Raw genomic sequence first — 21,759 nt, forward strand, 5'->3', positions numbered from 1 at the left:
TTTTTGTAAAACTAAATGACCAAAAATGTCCTTTCTGGGCTTTCTCTAAAGACCTTGTCACCTCTGGGGAGCTCACTCCTTTGGAAAAGATGAAGATGCGGAAACATTCTGTAAAGAGGGAGTTTACTCCAGCATTTCTGGAGAGCCCCTGTGTTGTAACACTACTACCATGACTAATATTTATTAAGTGCTTACTGCGTGCCAAGCACTGTACTAAACCCTTGGATAGATACAAAATAATCAGGTCCCACATTGGGCTCACAGTCTAAGTAGGAGGGAGAACAGATATTAAATCCCCATTATACAGATAAGAGGACTGAGGCCCAGAGAAGTGAAGTGATTGGTCCAAGATGAGTGTCAGAGACGAGATTAGAATTCAGGTTCCCTGACTGTCAGGCCTGTGATCTTCCCACTAGGTCTGGTTGCTTCTACGCAGGTGGTGTGGGGTTCCGGTAACTAAGGAGACTCCAGGACTGTGTCAGCCCATTCTCCTACCCTGTTCCGAGGATCTCCGAGGGTGGATTTGACAGTCTTCTCCACCAGAACGACGTAATTCCGCATCTTGGGCTCTGAAAGAAAGGGAGGGGACACACACTAGTTAATGATGATGGTATTTGTTAAGCGCTTCCTATATGTCAAGCACCGTTCTACATGCTGGAGTAGATACAAACAAATCACTCTGAATACAGTTCCTGACCCTCACAGTCTTAATCCTCATTTTATCCCACGTGGGGCTCACAGTCTTAATCACCATTTTACAGATGAGGTAACTGAGGTGCAGAGAAATTAAGGGTGCCCAAGGTCATACAGCAGACAAGTGGTGGAGCCGGAATTAGAACCCAGATCCTTTTAACTGCCAGGCCCGTGTGCTATCCAGCAGGTCATTCTGCTTCTCAAGTTAATAAGGATTATGCAGGACTGATCGTCCAATACATACAGTTACAACGGAATCATCAATTGGCAATTGATAATAACTGGCAATTATAACACTACTAACAATTAGTCATTAGGGTATCTGCTCAGGGTTTATTATTTGCCAAGAACAGCAGATAAGTGGCAGAGCCAGGATTAGTCAGTTTGTCAGTCAATCCTATTTACTGAGTGCTTACTGTGTGCAGAGAACTGTACTAGGCGATTGGGAGAGTACGATAGAACAATATAACAAACACATTCCCTGCTCACAACGAGTTTACAGTCTACAGTCCAGAGGGAAACAGGCACTGGTATAAACAAATAAAATAACAGATATGAACATAAGTGCTGTGGGGCTGGGAGGGGGATGAATAAAGGGAGCAAGTCAAGGCGCTGCAGAAGGGAGTGGGAGAAGAGGAAACGGGATTAGAACTCAGGTCCTCTGACTTTCAGGCCACTACACAGTTCATCCTAATCCCTTTCACTTTCCTGTCACAAACAAAAAAAATATTCACAGATAGAGCCATCCAAATCAGTCGTGAGCCTAGGTACCTACTGTTCGCAGAGCAATGTACTGGATGTCTTCCAAAACTCTTCCTTAATGAATTTCTTCAACAGATCAATTTACCAGCTGTCTCTAGAACTTACGTTTTTATTTATACCCATCCAGATGACTTGTGAAGGTGCTCATTCAATTGCACATTCAATTATTTATTTTGATTACTTATATTTTTATGCCTGTCTCTCTTGTTAGAGGGTAAGCTCCTTTTGGGAAGGGACTGTGTGCCTTCCTGGTTTTTTTGTTGGTTTTTTTTAAATGGCATTTATTAAGCGCTTACTATGTGCAAAGCACTGTTCTAAGCGCTGGTGAGGTTACAAGGTGATCAGGTTGTCCCCCGTGGGGCTCACAGTCAATCCCCATTTTACAGATGAGGTAACTGAGGCATAGAGAAGTTAAGTGACTTGCCCAAGGTCACACAGCTAGTGGAGCTGGGATTTGAACCCATGACCTCTGACTCCAAAGCCCGGGCTCATTCCACTGAGCCACGCCTCTTCCTGTTGTACCTTTCAGCCCGCTTAGTACATTGCTTTGCACCCAGTGGGCACTCAATAAATAGCAGCATTGCGACTTTGTGTGTGGAGTGTTGTAATAATAATAATGTTGGTATCAAGTGCTTACTATGTGCCAAGCACTGTTCTAAGCGCTGGGGTGGATACAAGGTAATCAGGTTGTCCCACGTGGGGATCACAGTCTTCATCCCCATTTTACAGATGAGGTAACTGAGGCACAGAGAAGTGAAGTGACTTGCCCAAGGTCACACAGCAAAGTGGCAGAGTCGGGATTAGAACCCACAACCTCTGATTCCCAAATCTGGCCTCTTTCCACTGAACCACGCTGCTTCTACTGGGCCTCAACTGGCCTCCTTGTCTTGTCTTATGCTGTCGAGTTGTATCCGACCCATAGCGACACCGCGGACACATAATAATAATAATGATGGCATTTATTAAGTACTTACTATGTGCAAAGCACTGTTCTAAGCGCTGGGGGGATACAAGGTCATGAGGTTGTCCCACGTGGGGCTCCCAGTCTTCATTCCCATTTTACAGATGAGGGAACTGAGGCCCAGAGAAGTGAAGTGACTTGCCCAAAGTCACACAGCTGACAAGTGGTGGAGCCGGGATTTGAACCCATGACCTCTGACTCCAAAGCCCGTGCTCTTTTCCACTGAGCCACGCTGCTTCTCCATCTCTCCCAGAACGCCCTGCACACCATTTGCAGTTGTTCTGGTAGCGGATCCATAGTGTTTTCTTGGTAAAAAATCCAGAATTGGTTTACCATTACCATAGAGAAGCAGAGTGGCTCAATGGAAAGAGCACAGGCATGGGAGTCAGAGGTCATGGGTTCTAATCCCCACTCTGCCACTTCTCAGCTGTGTGACTTTGGGTAAGTCACTTCACTTCTCTGGGCCTCAGTTACCTCATCTGGAAAATGAGGATTAAGACTGTGAGCCCCATGTGGGACAAACTGATCACCTTGTATCCTCCCCTGCGCTTAGAACAGTGTTTGGCACATAGTACGTGCTTAACAAATACCAAAATTATTATTATTATTATTATTACCTCCTTCCTCACAGTAAACTCGAAGCTCCACTCTTGACTCTCTCCCTGCCGCCGCTGCCCAGCACGGGTGAGTTTTGACTTGTAGCAGATGGCCTTCCACTCGCTAGCCACTGTCCAAGCTAGGAATGGAATGGGTAGGCCTTTTCTTGGCTCTCCCTCCCGTAGTCGAGACTGGTAGAGGACTGGAAACTCTCCAGGTGTGACCCTGAGAGGGGATCCACTGGCTTCCACTGGATGCAAATAACTGTTTGAGAAGCAGCATGGCTCAGTGGGAAGGAGCCCGGGCTTTGGAGTCAGAGGTCATGGGTTCAAATCCCGACTCCGCCACTTGTCAACTGTGTGACTTTGGGCAAGTCACTTAATTTCTCTGTGCCTCAGTTCCCTCATCTGTAAAATGGGGATGAAGACTGTGAGCCCCACATGGGACAACCTCATCACCTTGTATCCCCCAGCGCTTAGAACAGTGCTTTGCACATAATACGCGCTTAATAAATGCCATTATTATTATTATTAAGCAGCGTGGCTTAGAGGAAAGAGCCCGGGCTTGGGAGTCAGAGGTCATGGGTTCTAATCCCAGCTCTGCCACTTGTCAGCTGGGTGACTTTGGGGAAGTCACTTCACTTCTCTGGGCCTCAGTTTCCTCATCTGTAGAATGACTGTGAGCCTCACGTGGGACAACCTGATTACCTTGTATCTACCCCAGCGCTCAGAACAGTGCTTGGCACATAGTAAGCGCTTAACAAATACCATCATTATTGTTCAGTGAAGTAGGGAATGGGCAAGGTGTGTTCTGAGTTTAATGATAGTACTGATAAATAACTCTGTACTTTAAGTGCTTATTAAGTGCCAAAAAATCTATTAACTCCAGCATAGATACACGATAATCATTCATTCATTCATTCAATCATATTTATTGGGTGCTTACTGTGTGCAGAGCACTGTACTAAGCACTTGGGAAGTACAAGTCGGCAACATATAGAGAAGCCCAACAACGGGCTCACAGTCTAGAAGTCAGACACTGTTCCCTCCCACAGTCCAAGTAGGAGGGCATATCAGTAATTTCATTTACTTGGATTAATGTCTGTCTCCCCAACTCTAGACTGTGAGCTCATTGTGGGCAGGAAATGTCACTGTCACATTGACGTGTCATTGTCACTGTCACGTGGACAGGGAATGAGAAGCAGCATGGCTCAGTGAAAAGAGCACGGACTTTGGAGTCAGAGGTCATGAGTTCAAATGCCGACTCCGCCAATTGTCAGCTGTGAGACTTTGGACAAGTCACTTAACTTATCTGTGCCTCAGTTACCTCATCTGGAAAATGGGGATTAAAACTGCGAGTCCCCCGTGGGACAACCTGATCATCTTGTAACCTCCCCGGTTACAAGTGAACAGTGCTTTGCACATAGTAAGTGCTTAATAAATGCCATCATTATTTTTATTGTTGCATTGTGCTCTCCCAGTTCTTAGTACAGTGCTCTGCACATAGTAAGTGCTTAATAAATGCCATCATTATTATTATTGTTTATTGTTGCATTGCGCTCTCCCAGTTCTTAGTACAGTGCTTTGCACATAGTAAGTGCTTAATAAATGCCATCATCATTACTATTATTGTTTATTGTTGCATTGTGCTCTCCCAGTTCTTAGTACAGTGCTCTGCACATAGTAAGTGCTTAATAAATGCCATCATTATTATTATTGTTTATTGTTGCATTGTGCTCTCCCAGTTCTTAGTACAGTGCTTTGCACATAGTAAGTGCTTAATAAATGGCATCATCATTATTATTACTATTGTTTATTGTTGCATTGTACTCTCCCAGTTCTTAGTACAGTGCTTTGCACATAGTCAGTGCTTAATAAAAGCCATTATTATTATTATTATTGTTTATTGTTGCATTGTACTCTCCCAGTTCTTAGTACAGTGCTCTGCACATAGTAAGTGCTTAATAAATGCCATCATTATTATTATTGTTTATTGTTGCATTGTACTCTCCCAGTTCTTAGCACAGTACTCTGCACATAGTAAGCACTCAATAAATACAAATGAATGAATGAGGGAGAACGGGCCTTGAATCCCCAACTTGCAGATGAGGTAGCTGAGGCCCAGAGAAGTGAAGTGACTTGCCCGTGGGGCCCCAGCAGGCCGGGTGGTGGAGTCGGGATGAGAACGCAGGTCTTTCGACTTCCATGCCCACCCTTTTTCCACTAGGCCCCTCTGGCTGTCCCACGTCCTTACCGTTGATACAGACGGCCGACCTCAGCAAAGCAAGCGTCCCCACACGCACGGCTTCGTGGCTGCTCCTCATCACGTCGTCATAGAACTCCAGCAGGTCTGCCGTGTTGGAGCGGGCTGCAGGGTGTTAAATCCCGCCCGGCGGCGGCACCCGGGCCTCAGATCCGTCACCGGCCAGGTGAGCGGGGCCTCCCTGGATCGCTGACCACCTCACGCTGCCCGCTGTCCCAGGCTGAGCCCCTAGCACGGAGCCCCAAGGAGGATGCAGGGCCCTGCCACCCCAGCCCTGATCCATCCTAACAGAGCATTCATTCCTTCCTCCCTTCCTTCAGTCATTCATTCATGCAATTATAGGAGAAGCAGCATGGCTTAGTGGATGGAGCCTGGGCTTAGGAGTCAGAAGGTCATGGGTTCTAATCCCGGCTCCGCCACATGTCTGCTGTGTGATCTTGGGCAAGACTTTACTTCTCTGGCCCTCAGTTCCCTCATCTGTAAAGTGGGGATTAAGACTGTGAGCACTGTGTGGGACAGGGACTACTTTATATCTAACCCAGTGCTTAGAACAGTGCTTGGCATATAGTAAGTGCTTAACAAGTGTCATAATAATAATAATAATTATTATTATTGGGTGCAAAGCACTGTACTAAGCACTTGGGAGAGTACAGTATAACAGAAACAGGCATGTTCCCTGCCCATAACGATCTCACAGCTTCCCCAGATTGGGCAGAGGCAGCTGAAGGCTGACTACTACTACTACTACTACTACTACTACTACTATTACTACTACTACTACTACCAATTATGGTATTTGTTAAGCGCTTAATATGTGCCAAGCGCTGTTCTGTGGTCCACTGCCATCAGAATAATGCTCTTGCTGTTGCCAGTTGTGTCTGTTGATCTTCTTGCTCCCTCTTGCCTGACTCTGAATTGTAAGCTTCCTGAGGGCCAGGTTTTTGAGTCCTATTTTATCCCAAATGCTTATTCCAGTGCTCTGCACACCATAATAATGGATAATTAGGGTATTTGTTGAGCACTTACTGCGTGCCAGGCACTGTTCTAAGCTTAATAATAGATAGATACAAGCAAATTGGATTATATTAGCATCTAATAGATAGGTAGATACAAGCAAATTGGGTTGGACATAGTCCCTGTCCCACATGGGGCTCACAGACTTAATCCCCATTTTATAGATGAGGGAACCGAAGGTCAGAGAAGTGGAGTGACTTACCCAAGGTCACACAGCAGACAAGTGGTGGAGTCGGGATTAGAACCCAGGTCCTTCTGATTCCCAGTGCTCTATCTACTAGGCCATGCTGCTTCTCAATAGAGGAAGCAAGTCCCAGACCCTGGCACTATTCCCCAGCAGGGCATATTCCCGAGTTCCGTGCCAGCCCTCATGCTGGGCATAAATTGCCCAGCCTTCTCTGCAGCCAAGGTCCTTGACCGGAGATGAGAGGGAGAGTTGGAAAGCTTTTCAGCTCTCGAGTCCCTACCCTGAAAATGTTACCAGCTCTAAGAGCATTACAGCCACAGGGTACCCCTGGCAGGCTGAGAAGGGATGATTTACAAAATCATGAAAGGACTTGGTGGAGAAAAATGGAGAAACTAATCTCTGTGGCCCATTCTCCTTTTACCCAGAAAGAGGAAGCAACAGGCAGCTTCCATCTCATTTTCCTCTATCCGTGGGAGAGGGGGTTTGCAAATCTATAAAAGGGAGAGAGGGAGAGAGAGAGAGAGAGAGATCAAAGCAAACAGAATCAATCTGTGATATTTAGTAATAATAATAATAATGATGATGGCATTTGTTAAGCACTTAATGATAATAATAATAATGATGGCATTTATTAAGCACTTACTATGTGCAAAGCACTGTTCTAAGCGCTGGGGAGGTTACAAGGTGATCAGGTTGTCCCACAGGGGGCTCACAGTCTTAATCCCCATTTTACAGATGAGGGAACTGAGGCCCAGAGAAGTGAAGTGACTTGCCCAAAGTCACACAGCTGACAATCGGCAGAACCGGGATGTGAACCCATGACCTCTGACTCCAAAGTCCGTGCTCTTTCCACTGAGCTACGCTGCTTCTACTATGTGCCAAGCACTGTACTGTGTGTTGAGGTAGATACAAGGTGATCAGATTGTCCTAGGTGGGGTTTACAGTCTTAATTCCCATTTTACAGATGAGGGACCTGAGGCACAGAGAAGTTAAGTGACTTGCCCAAGGTCACACAGCAGTCATGTGGCGGAGCAGAGATTAGAACCCATGACCTCCGACTCCCAAGCCCGTGCTCTTTCCACTAAGCAGGCGCATGCTGTGTGCAGAGCATTGTAGTAGGAGCTTGGGAGAGTACAGAATGCATCCTGCGGGCAATTACAAGTGCAAACAGTAAGTGATCCCCTAAGAAACCGAGATCTGGTCTCGGGGCCTTCTTACCCGAGAGTGTAGTTCAGTAAAGATTGGTTGCCGGATGGTCTTTGGAAGGCAAATTCCATAATCAGCAGCAGCGGCCAGAATCTGTTTCAGACTCTGAAAGAGAAGATGGCTTAACCCGGCTGGTGGCGGCCCTGTGGAGCAGTTCATTTATCAATCAATCAATTATATTTATTAAGCACTTACTGTGGGCAGAGCACTGTACTAAGGACTTGAAAGAGTGCAATATACCAGAGTTGGTAGACACGATCCCTGCCCACAGACAGCTTAAAGGCTGTGGGGCTAGGAAGGGGTGAATCACAAGAGGAAAGCAGGGTTCATTCATTCATTCAATTGTATTTATTGAGCGCTTACTGTGTGCGGAGCACTGTACTAAGCACTTGGGAAGTACAAGTTGGCAACATATAGAGACGGTCCCTACCCAACAACGGGCTCACAGTCTAGGGTGATGCAGAAGGGAGTTGGAGAAGAGGAAATGAAGGTTTAGTCAGGGAAAGACTCTTGGAGGAGATAATACGAACTGTGGTATTTAAGTGCCTATTGTGTGCCAGGCACTGTACTAAGCACTGAGTTGGACACAATCAAATCAGATTGGACACAGTCCCTGTCCCATGTGGGCTAACAGTCTCAACCCCCATTTTACAGATGAGGAAACTGAGGCACAGAGAAGTGAAGTGACTTGCCCAAGGTCACACAGCAGACATGTGGGAAAGCCGGGATTAGAACACCAATGACCTTCTGCCACTCGGGCCTGTGCTCTATCCACTGTGCCAACGTATTCGCCGTACCTTGATCTTGTCTATGATCGCCACCAACTTCTCACCCACATCCTCCCTCTGGCCTGGAACACCCTTCTTCTTCATATCTGACAGGCAATCACTCTCCCCACCTTCTAAGTCTTATTGAAGGCCCAGCCACCTGTCTGCTGTGTGACCTTGGGCAAGTCACTTCACTTCTCTGCACCTCAGTTACCTCATCTGTAAAATGGGGATTGAGACAGTGAGCCCCACGTGGGACAGGGAATGTGTCCAACCCGATTTGCTTGTATCCACCCCAGAGTTATTCAGTGCCTGGCCCAAAGTAAGTCCCTAACAAATAATATTATTATTGAGGAGTGGAGAAACATGGACAAAACATTTGTGTAGAAAAATGATCTGGGCAGCAGAGTGAAGTATGGACTGGAGTGGGGAGAGACGGGAGGTCAGCAAAGAAGGTTGAAGCAATAATCAAGATGGGATGGGATAAATGCTTGGATTAAGCAATAATCAAGATGGGATGGGATAAATGCTTGGATTAATGGCATAGCACTTTAGATGGTGAGGAAAGGATGGATTTTAGCAATGTTGTAAAGATTGAACCAACAGGATTTAGTGACAGATTGAATATGTGGGTTGAGGGTTGAATAATAATAATGATGGAATTTATTAACTGCTTACTATGTGCAAATCACTGTTCTAAGCACTGGGGAGGTTACAAGTTGATCAGATTGTCCCACGGGGGGCTCAGTCTTAATCCCCATTTTACAGATGAGGTAACTGAGGCCCAGAGAAGTTAAGTGGCTTACCCAAGGCCACACAGCTGACAATTGGCGGAGCCAAGATTTGAACACATGAACTCTGACTCCAAAGCCCGGGCTCTTTCCACTGAGCCACACTGCTTCTTTGAATGAAAGAGAGGAGTCAAGGATAACACCAAGGTTACAGATTGTGAGACAGGAAGTATGGTGGTGCTGCCTACAGTGATGGAAAAGTCAGGAGAAGGACAGGGTTTGGGTGGGAAGATAAGGAGTTCTCTTTTGGACATGTTAAGTTAGAGGTGTGGGCGGGACTTCCAAGTAGAGATGCTCTGAAGGCAGGAGGAAATGTGAGACTGCAGAGAAGGAGAGAGATCAGGGCTGGAGAAGCGGATTTGGGAATCACCCGCATAGAGATCAAAGTGCTTAAGGGGTACAGTCTTGAGTGCACAGGAAATTCAGAGGGCAGTGAGGGTAGAATGGGGAAATGAGGGGTTAATCAGGGAGGGCCTCTTGGAGGAGGTGTGATTTTAGGAGGGATTTGAAGGTGGGGAGAGGGGTTCTAAGGCATATATGGAGAGGGAGGGCATTCCAGAACAGAGGGAGGATGTGGGCAAGGGGTCTGCAGTGAGATGGACAAGATGGAGGTATGGTGAGAAGGTTGGCATCAGAGAAGCAAAGTGTACTGGTTGGGTTGTAGTAGGAGAGCAGCGGGGTGAAGCAGGAGGGGGAGAACTGATGGAGCGCCTCAAAGCTGATGGAGCCACTGACTGATCGATCGATCGGACGACTATTAGGCCCCTCCCCGCTGGCTGCAGGGCCCTCTCTGCTGGGACAATCCACACGGCCAACCCCCGGGAGCCCTGCCCAATCCCCACCATCGACAGCCCAGCCCGCACCCTCCGCTCCTCTGCTGCCGCTAACCTCCTCGTTGGGCCTCATTCTCACCTGTCCCACCGTCGACCCCCAGCCCACGTCCTTCCCCTGGCCTGGAATGCCCTCCCTCCACCCATCCGCCAAGCTAACTAAGCTTTCTAGACTGTGAGCCCGCTATTGGGTAGGGACCGTCTCTATATGTTGCCAACTTGTACTTCCCAAGCGATTAGTACAGTGCTCTGCACACAGTAAGCCCTCAATAAATACGATTGAATGAATGAAAAGCTAACTCCCTTCCTCCCTTCAAAGCCCTACTGAGAGCTCACCTCCTCCAGGAGGCCTTCCCAGACTGAGCCCCCTTTTTCCTCTCCTCCTCCCCATCCCCCCGCCCTACCTCCTTCCCCTCCCCACAGCACTTGTATATATTTGTACAGATTTATTACTCTATTTATTTTACTTGTGCATATTAACTATTCTATTTATTTTGTTAATGCTGTGCATATAGCTATAATTCTATTCCGTCTACATGTTTTGTTTTATTGTCTGTCTCCCCCTTCTAGACTGTGAGCCCGTCGTTGAGTAGGGACCATCTCTGTATGTTGTTGACTTGTACTTCCCAAGCGCTTAGTACAGTGCTCTGCACACAGTAAGCCCTCAATAAATACGATTGAATGAATGAAAATAAATGAAGTAAAGACCCTGCCCTTGAGCAGGTGTCCTTTCCTCACCTGGCTGACAAAGAAGTCTGTCTCTGTGTCCTTGTACTGAGCAAGAAGCCAGGGCACTTGGCTCAGGGAAAACTCCCGGAGTTCCTCCCGGTGAAGCAGCAAGGAGATGGATGGGCCGTAAGCCTTGATGACCGCCAGGCTGGTCTGCACAAAAGGAAGCCCCCTGAGACCTCAGGGGATTAACAGCCTGCCTCCCCTGAGGAGGGCTGCAGATCCTCCCCTCTTACCGCTGCCCACCAGAGATGGTGTACCCTAACCCTAATAATAATAATAATAATAATGATGGCATTTGTTAAGCGCTTACTATGTGCAAAGCACTGTTCTAAGCGCTGGAGAGGCTTCATGCCATCCCCCAGCTGGGAACTCCCTCCCGCCCCTCAACCAACGAGGAAAGCAGGGAGGTCCTGCTGGCTAGATCATGCACTTGAAACTTGGCTGCTGGGGGACTTTGGCCAAGTTACTTCACTTCTCTGGTCCTCAGTTATCTCATCTGGAAAATGGGGATAAGTCTGGAAGCCCCATGTGGGTCAGGGACTGTGTCCAACCTGATTAGCTTGTATCTACCCCAGTGCTTAGAACATTGCCTGGCAACCAGTAAGTGCTTAACAAATGCCATAAAAAAACCAAAACAAAAACTAACAGACCCCAGCTCTTTCCACATTCCCATCCCTCCTAAAATCCTTCTTCCAATCCTTCCTCCAATCAGCTTTCCCGGACTGATTTTCCAGCCCCCTGAGCCGTATCATCCCTTCAGCCAGCTCTAGCACTGAGGAACTTATTTACCCACTCCTTAGCACTCATGTATACCACTCACTTATTTACTTTTGACCTCTCTATCTGAGAATATTTTTACGTTCATCTCCCCCATTAGACTGCAAGCTCCTTGTGTCTCCTTCACTTCACCCTTCTAGACTGTGAACCCGTTGTTGAGTGGGGTCTGTTTCTATATGTTGCCGATTTGTATTTCTCAAGCGCTTAGTAAAGTGCTCTGCACACAGTAAGCGCTCAGTAAATATGACTGAATGAATGAATGAATTATAGTAGTGGTAATAATAATTGTGATACTTTTTAAGCGCTTACTACGTGCCTGGTACTGCTCTAAGCACTGGAGTGGATAGAAGCAAATGGAATTGGACACACTCCCTGTCCCAAATGGGGCTTACAATTTTAATCCCCCTTTGACAGATGAGGTAACTGAGGCACAGAGAAATGGAGTGACTTGCCCGAGGTAACCCAGTAGACATGTGGCAGAGCCGGGATTAGAACCCAGATCCTCTGATTCCCAGGCCTGGGAAATGAAGCGACTTGCCCTAGGTAACCCAGTAGACATGTGGCAGAGCCGGAATTAGAACCCAGATCCTCTGATTTCCAGGCCTGGGCTATATCTATTAGGCCAAATGCTTCATGCTCAATGCAGCACTCTGCATAGACTAAGGGTTCAATAAATGATTCCAGTCTTCCAAAGAGCCTGGTACACCAAGAGGGCACTCACTAAATGCTACGATGACCCTTATGACTCATGTTACCACTACTACCACTATTACTCCCAGGATGAGGAGAACTCAGAGGCAAGGGAGAACATTCATTAGGTCAGCTCCATTTCAAGCCATGATGGAAGCCAGCCCTTCATTTTTTTTTAAATGGTATTTATTAAGTGTTTACGTGTCAAACACTGTTCTAAGCACTGGGGTAGGTATGAGTTAATTAGATCGGACACAGTCCCTGTGTCACATGAGGGTCACAGCTTAAACAAGACGGAAAACAGATATTTAATCCCCATTTTACAGTTGAGGAAACTGACGCCCAGAGAAGTTACGTGACTTGCCCAAGGTCATATAGCTAGTAATTGGCAGAGCCAGGATTAGAATTCAGGCCCTACGACTCCCAGGAGAGTGCTCTTTCCTGCTTCTAATTCTCCTGCTGTCCTGCAGATATGGGGCTATGAGATTGGGTATGGTCCTCACCCCATTGAGGCCTCATTTTACGTCTGAGGAAACTGAGGACCTGATGCGGTGTAAGTGACTGGGCCAAGGGCACACAGTACACCCATGGTGGATTTGGGCCTCGAAATGGGGCTGTGAGCCACCCAGTCCCAAGCTCTCTCTACCAGGCTACACTGCCACCCCGTAACGGTGATGGTGCCACCTGCTTTGGTCTTTAGGCCTTTCCTGAGGAGAACTAGACATACTTTAGTCCGTGCCAAAGTCACTACCTGGCGGAAGGACGGAGAGTAACCCGGTTCTTTTGGTGGTACGGAACTGTGGAACCGGGACAGCAAAGCAAACCCTGCAATGAGAACCGGGCCCGACCGCTCCCAACTCACTTACCACAGGAGAGGCGGCCCGTGGGACCCAGTTGTCCATAATGTGGCAAAATATCATGAAGATCTTATCCAAGAAGCGGTTGATGTCCATTCTGGGGTATGGAAATTCCTGCCATTTCTTGATGTACTCCTCAATGGCTTTGCTGAATTTCTCCAGAGCTGCATTTTCAAGAGAGATAAACACAGAGGAAGCACTGAACAGATACTACAATAATAATTATGGCATTTGTTAACTGCTCACTATGGGCCAGGCACTGTACTAAGCACTGGGCTGGAAAGTGAAGTGACTTGCCCAAGGCCACCCAGCAGAGAAGTGACAGAGCTGGGATTAGAACCCACGACCATTATCATTATTATTATTAGAGATGACATTTGAGGAATGGCACAGAGGTGTTATTCTCTAAACTGTAAGCTCATTATGGGCAGGGAACATGTGAACTCATTCTGTTGTACTCTCCCAAGTGCTTACTACAGTGCTCTGCAGATAGGAGGTGCTCAATAAATACCACTGATAGCTAGACTAAGAGATGGATAATTAATCAATGAATCAATTGTATTTATTGAGTGCTTACTGTGTGCAGGGCTCTGTACTAAGCGCTTGGGAGAGTACAAAACAACACTATAACAGAGCCATTCCCTGCCCACAACGAGCTTACATTCTAGAGGGGATAGATAGGTGACAGCCAGGGCTAGAATGTAAGCTTACTGTGGGCAGGGAATGGCACTGTTACAGTGTTGTATTGCACTTTCCCAAGCACTTAGTACAGAGCCCTGCACACAGTAAGCACTCAATAAATACAATTGATTGATTCAGATCAAGAAGCAACATGGCTTAGTGGAAAGAGCCCAGGCTTGGGAGTCAGAGGTCATGGGTTTGAATCCCGGCTCCGCCGTATGTCTGCTGCATGACCTTGGGCAAGTCACTTAACTTCTCTGAGCTTCGGTTACCTCATCTGTAAAATGGGGATTAAGACTGTGAGCCCCATGTGGGACAACTTGATCACCTTGTAACCCCCCCAGCGCTTAGAACAGTGCTTTGCACATAGTAAGTGCTTAACAAATGCCATCATCATCAAGAAGCAGCATGGCTTAGTGGAAAGAGCCCGAGCTTGGGAGTCAGAGGTCGTGGGTTCTAATCCTGGCTCTGCCACTTGTCTGCTGTGTGACTTGGGCAAATCACTTAACTTCTCTAGGACTCAGTTACCTCATCTGTAAAACGGGGAATAAGACTGTGAGCCACATGCGGGACAGGGACTAAGTCCAACCTGATTTTCTAGTATCCACCCCAGCGCTTAGTTCAGTTCCTGGCACATAGTAAGTGCTTAAATGCCACAGTTATTGTTATGAAGTGCCCTCTCCTGTATTGTGTACAGGAAATTGTAGATCCCTGTGGCACTGATCGCTTTGCTTCCTATGGGGCCTGCCTCTGTTTCTGTGCTGGCCTCTTTTCACCCGGATTTTCATCAGGCCTCTGCTCAGGAGAGCACTCCCTCTTACAACGGCTGGATGGTAGGATGGTCTGCCCAAATGCCCGTCTGCCTGTCAGCAGCTGTATGGAAAAGTCAAAAGAAGCAGCAAGATAAGCACCAGAATAAAGACTCAGTGCAACCTGGGCTGGTTTCAAATCATGAGGGGGCAGGAGGCCTCCGCAGCATGCAGTTAATAGTAATAATAATAAAATAATAATGATGGGATTTGCTAAGCACTTACTATATGCCAAGCAGTATTCTAAGTGCTGGGGTAGATACAAGGTAATCAGGTTGTCCCATGTGAGGCTCACAGTCTTCATCCCCATTTTACAGATGAGGTAACTGAGGCACAGAGAAGTGAAGTGATTTGCCCAAAGTCACACAGCTGACAAGTGGTGGAGCAGGAATTAGAACCCGTGACCTCTGGCTCCCAAGCCCGTGCTTTTTCCACTAAACCACGCTGCTTCTCTTAATCATGAGCCCATGTTTGCCAGAGATGCCCGAAGGCACGCTTTCCTGTAAATCTGTGCGAAATTAAAACCTGCTTCCAGCAGCATGGCCTAGTGGATAGAGCGTGGGCTGGAAGTCAGAAGGACTTAGGTTCTAATCCCGGCTCCGTCACTTGTCGGCTGGATGACCTTGGGCAAGTCGCTTCACTTCTTTGTGCCTCAGTTCCCTCATCTGGAAAATGAGGTTTAAGACTGTGAGTCCCATGAGGGACATGGACTGTGTCCAACCCGATTAACTTGTATCTACCCCAGTGCCTGGCACATAGTAAATACTTAACAAATATCACTAATAATAAAAACCCAAAAAACTTCTGCCTGGGGGCAGGAGGCAGGAGGAGAACAGCCACCTCTGTATTTTCCTTCCTAGCTGGGATTTTATGATATGACATTGCCAGGCTCAAAGGCAAGCAATTCCTTTACCAAGATTCCACTTTCTCATTCTAGACTGACTCAACCCTGAAATCCAACCACCTTTCCCAGAGCTACGATTTGTGGGGGAGAGGGGAGAGGAGAGGGAAGACAAGGCTGGGAATGACTTCACCATGATTTTCAGTGAATAGAAATGTGAACCGTGGATGAGTTTCTTGGTGAATGTGCTTAAGGGCTCGTTCTGTAAGGGAAAGGAATATCTCCAACTCCGCACCGATGCAGAACGCTCCTCTCATCTTTTCGTCGTCAGCCAGGCGCAGCATGGTCTGCAGGGTGACCAGGATCAGGGTCATGAACGGGATGCTTTGGGACACTGGGAAGAGAAAAACAGTGATGCAGGGGAGACCCGTGTTACATCCTTAGGCTGAAGCAATCTTTTCCTTAAAAACGTACTCTGAGTACCAACCCTCCCTCCTGACCCACACTCCCCCATCCCCTCACACAAGATGGGCCACCTGAAAATGTCCCATACACTAAGAGGTAGAGTGGCCTAGTGAATAGAGCCCAAGCCTGGGAGCCAGAAGACCTGCATTCTAGTCTTGCTCTGCCATTCTCCTGCTGGGTGGCCTTGGGTAACTCGACCTCTCTGGGCTTCAGTTTCCTCATTAAAAATAATGTCGGCATTTGTTAGGCGCTTACTATGTGCCAAGCACTGTTCTAAGCACTGGGGTAGATGCAGGGTAATCATATGGTCCCAGGTGGGGCTCACAGTCTTTATCCCCATTTTACAGATGAGGTAACTGAGGCACGGAAAAGTAAAGTGACTTGCTCAAGGTCACACAGCAGACAAGTTGCGGAGACAGGATTAGAACCCATGTCCTCTGATTCCCAAGCCCGTGCTCTTTCCACTGTCATACTGCTTCCTCGTTACATAAAACTGTTATCAGATTCCTGTTCTTCCCCTCCCTTATACTGCAAATGCCAAGTGGGACAGGAAGTGTGTCCAGTCTGAAAATCTTCTACTTACCCTGGCTCTTTGTACAATATTTAATAAGTACCATTATTATTACTTTAGTACAGTGCCCCAGTGCTTGACACATAGTAAGCACTTAAACATCATTTTAAAAGAACAAATAAAGCCTCAGCAATTAGCCCAGTGTTACATCCAATCACGGTAGGTAAGTCAATTTCCTCTCTGCCTCTTCTCCTCTTGTCCCTCCTCTAGACTGGCAGCTCACTGTGGGCCAGGGAATGTGTCTGCCAACTCTGTTCTATTGTACTCTCCCAAGTGCTTAGCACAGAACTCCAGACTGTGAGCCCGCTGCTGGGTAGGGACCGTCTCTATATGTTGCCAACTTGTACTTCCCAAGCACTCAGTACAGTGCTCTGCACACAGTAAGCGCTCAATAAATACGATTGAATGAACTGAATGAATGAACTCTACGCTCACTGAATACTACTGAGTGATTGATTACTCCCTTCCTACCCTCTCCTGTTCCCAGCTATTCTCCTGCCTCTCCCCGGCACCCCAAACTTTGCTCCTTCCCATTTCCCCCATCTCTCCCACCTGACTCTAATATTGCTTGTCTTCATTTAAATGAATCCCAGTGATGCCAGCCCTGTGAGCTGCTATCAGTCAAGCATGGTTGTTGCTGTGAATTTAAAGTCCTCAATCCCCTTAATAATAATAATGGCATTTATTAAGCACTTACTATGTGCAAAACACTGTTCTAAGCGCTGAGGAGGTTACAAGGTGATCAGGTTGTCCCACGGGGGGCCTCACAATCTTAATCTCCATTTTCTAGATGAGGTAACTGAGGCCCAGAGAAGATAAGTGACTTGCCCAAAGTCATACAGCTGACAAGTGGCGGAGCTGGAATTTGAACCCATGACCTCTGACTCCAAAGCCCAGGCTCTTTCCACTGAGCCATGCTGCTTCTTCCCTTGCCCCCTCACTACTCTCTTACTACAACCCAGCCCTCACATTTCATTCCTCCAATGCCAACCTTGTCACTGTACCTCCATCTCATCTGTCTCTCTGCTGACCTCTCACCCAGGTCCTGCCTCTGGCTTGCAATGCCCTCCCGTCTTTTGGATATGAGAAAATTCCTCTTGCCCCCTTCAAAGCCTCATTGAATGCCCACCTCTTCCAAGAAACCTTCCCTGACTAAGCTCTCCTTTCCTCTTCTCCCACTCCCTGCTATGTCTTCCTGACTTGCTCCTTTTTTAAATCCCCCTTCCCATTCATTCATTCATTCAATCATATTTATTGAGCGCTTACTGTGTGTAGAGCACTGTACTAAGCACTTGGGAAGTACAAGTTGGCAACATACAGAGACGGTCCCTACCCAACAGCAGGCTCACAGTCCCACAACACTTATATAAATATCTGTAATGTATTTATTTATATTCATGTCTGTCTCCCCCTCTAGACTGTAAGCTCATTGTGGGCAGGGAATGTGTCTGTTTATTGTTAAATTGTACTCTTCCAAGCGATTAGTGCTCTGCACGCAGTAAGTGCTTAATAAATACGATGGACTGGCTGACTGATTTGAGTCCAGTCCCAGCTCTGTCCTTCCCCTTCTCTTTCTCCTACCCTTTTCTCTCCGCCTTCCTTTCTCCTCACCCTTTCTCTCCACCTTAGTTTCTCCTCAGCCTTTGTCATCTCCTTCTTTTTGCCTTCCCCTTTCCCTTCCTTTTCCTCTTCCCCTTCCCTTTTGCCTATCCTTCTCTCCCACTTCCTTTCTCCTCATCCTTTCTCTCCACCTTAATTTCTCCTCACCCTTTCTCTCCTCCTTCTTTTTGCCTTCCCCTTTCCCTTCCTTTTCCTCTTCCCCTTCCCACCATGGCCTGTGGCTCCTGGCTCTGGCTAAATCTGGGCAAACAGGCACAGGGGTGGGCCAGGGAGAGCACCTGCCTTGCTCCTCTTCCAAGCCCCCATCATACCCTCCTACCTCTCCATCCCCTTTCTTATCCCTGGGGCTTGGCCAGAGGGTGAAGGGGGCATAGCTAGCAAAGAGGAGTGAGGGGTGGGCCACTCAGGAGGGTGGGGGAAGAAAGGGTGGGCTGCTCTTCACGGCACCGTCACCAGGATTTAGTTTTTAGAAAGAAAACAATTCTACACCACAGGAGGGTGTGGAGTGCTTTACTGAATGTCCTCTGTTTGCAGAGCGCTGTACTGAATGACTGCTGTGTGCAGAACGCTGTCCTGGATGCCAACTGTGGGCAGAGCGCTGTACTGAAAGCCTATTGTGTGCAGAGAGCTGTCCTGGAGCCTATTGTGTGCAGAAGGCTATACAAGGCCACTGTAAAACTTGCAATAATAATAATAATGGTATTTGTTAAGCACTTACTATGTGCCAGGCACCATACTAAGCACTGGGGTGGACACGAGCATATCGGGTTGGACACAGTCTCTTTCCCATGTGGGGCTCACGGTCTCAATCCCCATTTTGCAGATGAGGTAACTGAGGCCCGGAGAAGTGAAGTGACTTGCCCAAGGTCACACAGCAGAGAAGTGGTGGATGCAGGTTTCGAACCCATGACCTCCCAACTCCCAGGCCTGGGCTCTATCCACTGCAACCCACTGCTAACAAGAAGCAGCGTGGCTCAGTGGAAAAGAGCACGGACTTTGGAGTTAGAAGTCATGGGTTCAAATCCCGGCTCTGCCGATTGTCAGCTGTGTGACTTTGGGCAAGTCACTTAACTTCTCTGTGCCTCAGTTCCTTCATCTGTAAAATGGGGATTAAGACTGTGAGCCCACCGTGGGACAACCTGATCACCTTGTAACCTCCCCAGTGCTTAGAACAGTGCTTTGCACATAGTAAATGCTTAATAAATGCCATCATTATTACTATTATTAATGTCTCCACCTATAGACTGTCAGCTTCTAGAGGTAGGAATCGTGTCTACCAACTCTGTTTCACTGTACTCTCCCAAGCACTTAGTACAGTGCTCTGCACACAGTAAGCACTTGATAAATGCCACTGATTGATTGACTGACTGGGGAAGACATAGTCCCGGCCCTCGAGTAACATCCCCGGTACCACCTCCTTAACGTCAACAAAGCTGCTCTCCCTGACTGTGGGCTTTTTCCCTCCCAAAGCTGCATTCTTTCCCCCTCGCCCATGTCCCAGAGAGATGAGAAACGTGGGCCGGAAAGGAGCCTACCGTAAGTGGATGCCAAGTCCGCCAGAGCCAGGACCGTGAATTCGTCCGGTAGCTCCAGGACGCGGAAGTGCTTCTGCAGCTCGTACATGACACAGTTGAAGTTATGCCGGGCCAGGGACACCAACACGTCCCCGCTCAGCATCCGCGTTTCTCGGGGCAGCTGGAACAGACGGGGACACCCCCCAGCAAAACTCCTCACCATTGGCTTTAAAAAATCCAGCGGGTGCCCATCCATCACTGCTCCAACAAAAACTCCTCACCACCTGCTTTAAAGCACTAGATCACATTGCCTCCTCCTTCCTCACCTTGCTTCTGTTCTATAACCCAGCCCGAACACTTGGCTCCTCCAACGCCAACCTTCTCACTGCACCTCCATCTCATCTATCTTGCCGCCAAACTCTCGGCCATGTCCTGCCTCTGGCCTGGAACGCCCTTCCTCCTAATGTCCGACAGACAATGACTCTCCCCGTTTCAAAGCTTTATCGAAGGCACATCTCCTCCAAGAAGCCTTCCCTGACTAAGCCCTCCTTTGCTCTTCTCCCACTCCCTTCAACGTCTCCCTATTTTCTCCCTTTATTCATTCCCCCCTCCCAGTTCCACAGTACTTACGCACATATCCGTAATTTATTTATTTATATTAATGTCTGTCTCCCCCTCTAGACTGCAAGCTGGTTGTGGGCAGGGAGTGTGTGTGTTTATTATTGTATTGTACTCTCCCAAGCACTTAATACAGTGCTCTTCACATAGTAAGTGCTCAAAACATATGACTGAATGACGACTAACTGGCTGACACAGCCCTTGAAAGAATTCCAGGAAGGATGAGGGTGGGACGAGGCCTGCGTTTTCACCAAGCTGGAAGTTTGGCTAGCACAGGTATCGGGGTATTGACATGAGGCTGCCAGGGGTCACCTTAGCATGGTCATGGAGGGAGAGGGAGAATATTTAGGTAGAGTGCTGGGGGGAAAACCAGCCCGGAATCACTGGAGGAATGCTGTCCTCAACACCGGAGATCTCCCACAGTGCTCTTCTTGAGGCAGCTCTCATGAGCTCAGGAGAGCTCTAGACTGGAGTTTCATTTTGGGCATGGAATGGCTCTACCGATTCTCTTATATTCTACTCTCCTGAGTACTTAGTACAGTGCTGCGCACACGGTAAGCACTCCATAAATACTACTGATTGATGGACTGATAGGAAGTGATTCGTTGTTCGGAAATAGGATGTTGCAGTGCAGGGAATGGCTGGCTGCTCATCTGCACAGCTACACAAACACCTCATAAACTGTGAGCTGGCTCACACACATCCTCACACACCCGCAAACTGCAAGATGACTCAACTAGCTCACTCACAAACACACACACACATTCACACTCTCTCTCTCTCTCTGTCTCCTTACCTTGACACTGCTTAAACAGGGTTCTTGCTAGCAAGGGGTCACCTAGCCAATCCCATGGGAGGTAGCCAGCTTTCGTGGAAGGGATATGAGTCTGGGAGCCAGGGTGCCTGGGTTCTAACCCCAGCTCAGTCACTGGCCTCTTTAGTGAGTGACCTTGATCAGGTCACTTATCCTCCATCCACCTCAATCTCCTCATTTGAGAATCAGCATGACCAAGTGGGAAGAGCATGGAACTGGGAGTCAGAAGACCTGGGTTCTAATCCTGTCTCTGCCACTTGTTTGCTGTATGACCTTGGACAAGTCACTTACCTTCTCTGTTCCTCAGTTCCCTCACCTGCAAAACAGAGATTAAATCTTTCTCCCCTCTACTTAGAGTGTGAGCCCCACGTAGGACAGGGGCTGTGTCCAACCTGATTAACTTCTATATACCCCAATGATTAGATCAGTGCTTGGCACATAGTAAGTGCTTAACCATTCATTCAATCATATTTATTGAGCACTTACTGTGTGCAAAGCACCGTACTATGTGTTTGGGAGAGTACAATAATAACAACAAACACATTCCTGCCCATAATGAGCTCACTGTCTAGAGGGGGAGAGAGAGACATGAATATAAATAAATAAATTATAGATATATACATGGGTGCTGTGGGGATGGGAGGGAGGATGAATGAAGGAGCAAGTAAGAGCAGCGCAGAAGGGAGTGAAAGATGAGGAG

The 21,759-nt window shown here is 47.6% G+C and overlaps 1 protein-coding gene and 1 non-coding gene across 2 annotated transcripts in view; both read right to left on the reverse strand.

The window, feature by feature from the left end:
* Positions 1 to 21,759, reverse strand: part of MROH2B (maestro heat like repeat family member 2B) — a 94,980-nt gene that overhangs the window by 65,612 nt on the left and 7,609 nt on the right. The window contains exons 4-11 of the mRNA XM_038744407.1: positions 19,649 to 19,808; positions 15,753 to 15,851; positions 13,136 to 13,290; positions 10,809 to 10,952; positions 7,695 to 7,787; positions 6,898 to 6,967; positions 5,267 to 5,380; positions 496 to 569 (exon numbers count right to left, since the gene is read on the reverse strand). Of these exons, the coding sequence (XP_038600335.1) occupies positions 496 to 569; positions 5,267 to 5,380; positions 6,898 to 6,967; positions 7,695 to 7,787; positions 10,809 to 10,952; positions 13,136 to 13,290; positions 15,753 to 15,851; positions 19,649 to 19,808 (909 nt within the window). The remainder of the gene's footprint in view (positions 1 to 495; positions 570 to 5,266; positions 5,381 to 6,897; positions 6,968 to 7,694; positions 7,788 to 10,808; positions 10,953 to 13,135; positions 13,291 to 15,752; positions 15,852 to 19,648; positions 19,809 to 21,759) is intronic.
* LOC119926296 lies at positions 3,111 to 3,248 on the reverse strand. Its single transcript, XR_005450184.1, has one exon. It is a non-coding gene; the product is annotated as a small nucleolar RNA SNORA7 (small nucleolar RNA).

Source organism: Tachyglossus aculeatus, chromosome 3 (genome assembly GCF_015852505.1).
Source record: "Tachyglossus aculeatus isolate mTacAcu1 chromosome 3, mTacAcu1.pri, whole genome shotgun sequence".
Taxonomy (NCBI): Eukaryota; Metazoa; Chordata; class Mammalia; order Monotremata; family Tachyglossidae; genus Tachyglossus; species Tachyglossus aculeatus.